Genomic DNA, 5078 nt, shown 5'->3' on the forward strand with positions numbered 1-5078 from the left:
TATATATATATAATTTGCAAGGGATTATTTCAGAAAATATTCTTTTTCAATAGGTAAAACTTGTTCTCAAACTTCTCTTGATTTTCAACATATTTTGGGGAAAATTTTATGATGTTTGGGAAATTGTCTTTCCTTTGTTCGGAAAGATTTTTGGAGGGGATGAAGGCTTTGAGTCAAAATCATTCGCTTATTTTGAGAAAAGATTTCCAAAGCAAGTGCACTGGCATTTGGATCTTCCTCAATTGACAACTGTGGTAGGGCCTGTTTGAAATCTTGAGCATGAGCTAGAGGCAGCTTCCTTTTTTGAGTTTTTACATTTTAGACTCAGCCTAAACTCAAACCATGAGGATTTATTTTTTTGGTGCTCAGAGCATAAGACTCTTGACTCTTTGAGTTACTAATTTTCCTTAACTATAGCTTTCGAAGGCATGGTTTTTTCATGCAAGGATTCATGGATAAAGCAATAATGAAAAAAGTAAGAATACCATAATCAAATTTTAGAGATAAAATATTCAAAGTTATTTTTTTCTGGAAAAAAAAAAACATTGAATATGCAGGATGGTATTTATGCGTTTTTTTATTTATTTTTTATTTTTTTTAAGAAAATCCTTTGTTTGAGGAATAAATCTTTATAGAAAATTATGCAAAACATGAATCAATCAATATGGTAAACCTACCATATATCTTTCTGTTGGAAGTTAGACTATTAGTCTAATTTTCCAAATTTTTGTGCTTTGAAATAAATTCAAATATGATTTTGTCAGCCTTAATTTTTTGTTTTGATCCCATATTCATCTACAACTAATGGTTGCAAGAGGTTAGTAAATGGTGACCATGGGATAATCTCCTTGGTTAAATCTTTTACCAACAAGAAAATCCGTTTTGTAGTGAACATTTTGATTTTCAATTATAACCTTTGAAAGTTTATATTGAATTTTTAATTTTGTACCATTTGCAAACCTAGGTCCTTCCTTCATTTTTTCACAATATCTTTTGGGGCAATTCCTTCTTTGGTACAGTTGAGTTTGGCAACTGTATCAAATAAATATACAATAACTGGAATCTTACTATTCCATGATGTATTTAATAGTGTCAGGCAAAAAAGATTCACAAATTAGTTATTGAAATCTTGAATTGTAACCAAAAATAGTGACTGACTAAAAGACAAGAAAAGGTTAGGGAAGAGCTTCATTAAGAACAATAATGACGTTAGTCTCAAATGCAATCATGGATAAGGCGAAAAAGGAGGAAAGCTGTACAAAGCATCTTCATCATGATAAAAATTTCACTGTTCATCCCGACACAGGTATTGTCTGTGAACAACACCTATCACGGGGCTACAATGAATTCACTCAATAAATAAAGCTCCACAATAGGTTGTAGAACACACACTTCTACAACTGAAGAACAACCTTCTCTCACCATTCCCTCTCTTCAACCTTTGTAATCCCTACTCTTTCTATCTCCCCTTCCCAGAAAAAATTGTTGGCTTCCCTTGTGGATTCCCAAAAAATTTGTGAGTTCTCTTATTAATATTTATAAAACTTATGATTATGTATTTATAAAACTTATGATTATGTATTTATGAAACTTATGATTATATTTTTGATTTGTGAGTGGTTTTCTGTATCCTGCTTTGTCAACTACTAACCATGTAACCACTATGGTCCTCCTATGTTGATTAATATACAGAATGGCATATAAAGAGAGAGAATATGCCCTTCTGTCAGGAAAGTGGATAGAAATGGTTGTTAGAGGTCCTAGCATTTTACAATACAACAGCCAAGGACGTCAAATATTTGCAGTAAAACAAAGGTAATTAGAAATAATTTTCTCCTCTCAATAAATTATTGTCCTTGTTTGGATTACCTGATAAATATAACTTTCTGTGAATGAAAGAATAGGCAAATATTTGAATAATGCTTGCGGATTGTTTGCATCCATCCCGTGAAACATAAAATAAGATCTGCACTGTGAAATGTGTAAAGTTAAATCAGTAGTTGAATCATAGTATGCACTCTTGAGTTTAGAAAAGTTTTATTATTTTCTTCGTTAATCGGGAGGAAAAAAAAATAAAAACCTAAAAGTGGAGTTGCATTATCAAGTTTGTATAACCAGTTAATATACATTTCAAGGTCATAATTAGCTTTCCATAACATTTTAAGAAACTAATATGAAAAGAGATGTTATGCTTAACAAAAATTTTAACTTGAAATTAACAAAGAAGTGGAAGTAATGGTAAGTCACATGCCAATGTACGAAATGATGAGTCACGTGCAAGTAAAAGCATGCAAACAAACCTTTGTGTGATGATCTGTGAAGGTCTTTTCGTGAAGTGTAGACCATATAATAAACAAAAGCACACTTTTTAGTAGCTACCGGACACTAAAAGTTCTAAGTCTGCATAAATCAGCTCCGGATGCATAGAGCCAAAGGGACAATAGGAAGTCCCATTAGTCACAACATAGTTAAACATGAGAAAATTTTGGGGTAATATGATCAAAAAGTTTTATGTTAAAGCCTTATTGCCATGAAATCTATAGAATCCCAACAATAAAAGCAATATCTTATTCGCCCAAAATCCCAAACAATCAAGAACATGATATCAGATGCAATTTCTCATTCATCTTTTTCAATCATCACCTAGTAAATAGTATTGTATAATTGTAACAAGTACTTTGTCTCAGAAATAAATAACTACTTACAAAATCTTCAATGGTCGAATTTGCACGTTGCATTGCATCAAGGCCAATTGTAGCTATTTCTTCAAAATTAGTTGGCAACAGATCAGAAGTTGATTTATCCTCAGAGTTTTTCTGCGAGTCCTTTACTAAGATCTGTTGTGGAAAGCCTGCAAAAAAGTTAAACGTCTCCAAATGTCCAAAAAATAACAATTAAAATACTATTTGATTGGCTAAAGTTAAACGTCTCCAAATGTCCAAGAAATAACAATTAAAATACTATTTGATTGGCTAAAGTTAAACGTCTCCCAATGTCCAACAAACAACAATCAAGTCACACCATGTGTAGCTAAACTACTATATGCATGTGCACCATGTGTGACTAAATTACCAAGTAACATGTACAACAGCCACAAAATATAAAGACAACAAAGAGAATTGGCACTTGAAAAGGAAAGGAGCATTTTCATTGATCGCACTTACATATGCTCAATATTACCTCACTAATTCACCCTATACGCACTCAAAACTTGGCTTGCTTGTTAGCTGAATGGGAAGGAACTCTACTTATAGAGAGGATGTAATTGGAGGCCAAGAAAAGAGGGATATGTGGCTGTAAATAGATGCGGCCTGTAAATGAACGTATAGAGATCTAAAAGATCTCATAGATCCTACAAATTCGCAAAATCTAAAACAATTTGTTCCTCAAGGAGAAGAATTGAAGAAAACGAATCTTTCCTTAGAATTCTTCTATCTCTAGGTAAATCCATGGGAAAAGCGTTAGATCCCTAGCTTTTGAATAGTTTCACAGATTATATGAAAGGACAAAGAAGTAGAAAGAATGGAATTCTACTGAATTACCGAAATGGAATTACACGCATAGCAGGGATTTCGAGAACCCTGCTCTCTCCCTTCAGCTTAGATGATTATTAGTCCACTAATTCCCTACCTGACAAACTCTTATCTCCCACATTAATACCACTCTAAATGTCATTAACCATCCTACCAGTACAGCAGAACCACTTAGCTCATCCCAACCATCTTATTAACATCCTAACTGACTTTTAATCCCCACCCCACTACCATGTTACTGCTGCTCTAAACTCTTCTGCCTACTAGCATAAGTGAACCTGATAGGTGGCCTATCAAAAAACTCGAAGTTCACTCAGCCAATAAATAGCGGCAATCTGTTCCGTCTGCTGCATCTGCCAAACACATGTGAAGTGAAGTGAGTGTGTGAGAAAGTAAACTATTAGTGAGCATGCTAGAGTGTGACTAACTGTTCAAGTGTTTTTTCTTTGTGTTTTTGGATCTGCACAAGTTATCCTCACAAAACTGCTATAATAAAAGGAACTCAACATGGCATACCCCGAGAAGTTATGAATCTATTTCATTCTTACAATTGAATATGAAACAGTTTCAAACTTCAAACTCAGAACATTCAGCATAAAACGGTTAGACGCTGTAAGATATGTCTCAACCCGGACTAAGAAAAAAGGTCAAATATAAATTACACAAGGAGAAATAAAGAAAAAACCACTGTGGGATTTCTTTTGAATACCTTTCTCACTGAGGCAGACCGAGGCTTTCTCAAGGAACCCAGCAGAAATCTGTGAGAAACAAGTGAAAATAAGCAAAACCCACTTAACGAAATAACCAGCGGAGTCAAACCGAATCAGAGAGACGAGGTATAACAGTAATGGCTTACCTTTGGAATATACTCGGAAAGCAATGCAGTCTTCTTCGCCAAGTCCAGCTCTCCGTAAGGTTGTAGCTTTTGATCATTTCCATTTTCCCCAAAAAGACATAATAGAGGATTAGAAAAAATAACAATTAAAACATAAATTGGTAAAAAAATAATAATAATAAAAATAAAATAAAATAAAAAATAAAAGATTACAAGAAAGAGGACGAGATTGGCGAGGAATCGAGCAGAGTGGTGGTCAGAAGAAGAGGTGATGATTCCGTGGGATTGCATTAACATTATCGTCGTTTGTAACTCTTCTAGCTTCCTTAAGCTTTCCATTTTTCTTCTCTCCTCTCCTCTCCTCTCCTCTTCTCTTCTCTTCTCTTCTCTGCGCTTGTGGAAGCTGGGAAGAAGGGGAAGTGCAGGGACGAACGAATGGACGTACAAAGACACGACCTCGTTTCAGTACACAACGTGGGCATATAAGTCCAACGGCAATTTTGGCCTTTTATCCACCCTGATCTAGTTGGTCAAATGGTCAATTGAGAAAATACCTACTTGAAAAAATTAAAAATTTATCTTCAAAAATATATGCATCTGAATCTTTATTCATAATTTTTAATAAATATTTTTTTATTAATATAATTATTTAATTAAAAAAATTATAAAATAAGAGATAAAAGATAAAAATTATGACTCGTACACTGTCA

The 5078-nt window shown here is 33.8% G+C and overlaps 1 protein-coding gene across 3 annotated transcripts in view; it reads right to left on the bottom strand.

Moving 5' to 3' along the window:
• Positions 1-4831, bottom strand: part of LOC21404975 — an 8130-nt gene extending 3299 nt beyond the window's left edge. For all 3 annotated transcript variants that reach the window (XM_024166047.1, XM_024166043.1, XM_024166038.1), the window contains exons 1-5: positions 4582-4831; positions 4390-4455; positions 4243-4291; positions 2706-2851; positions 1870-1971 (exon numbers count right to left, since the gene is read on the bottom strand). In XM_024166047.1, the coding sequence (XP_024021815.1) occupies positions 1870-1971; positions 2706-2851; positions 4243-4291; positions 4390-4455; positions 4582-4707 (489 nt within the window). In that variant the 5' untranslated portion in view covers positions 4708-4831. The remainder of the gene's footprint in view (positions 1-1869; positions 1972-2705; positions 2852-4242; positions 4292-4389; positions 4456-4581) is intronic.
• Between the last annotated feature and the right edge of the window lie 247 nt (positions 4832-5078).

The sequence above is a fragment of the Morus notabilis genome, unplaced genomic scaffold (assembly GCF_000414095.1).
Source record: "Morus notabilis unplaced genomic scaffold, ASM41409v2 Scaffold697, whole genome shotgun sequence".
Classification (NCBI taxonomy): Eukaryota; Viridiplantae; Streptophyta; class Magnoliopsida; order Rosales; family Moraceae; genus Morus; species Morus notabilis.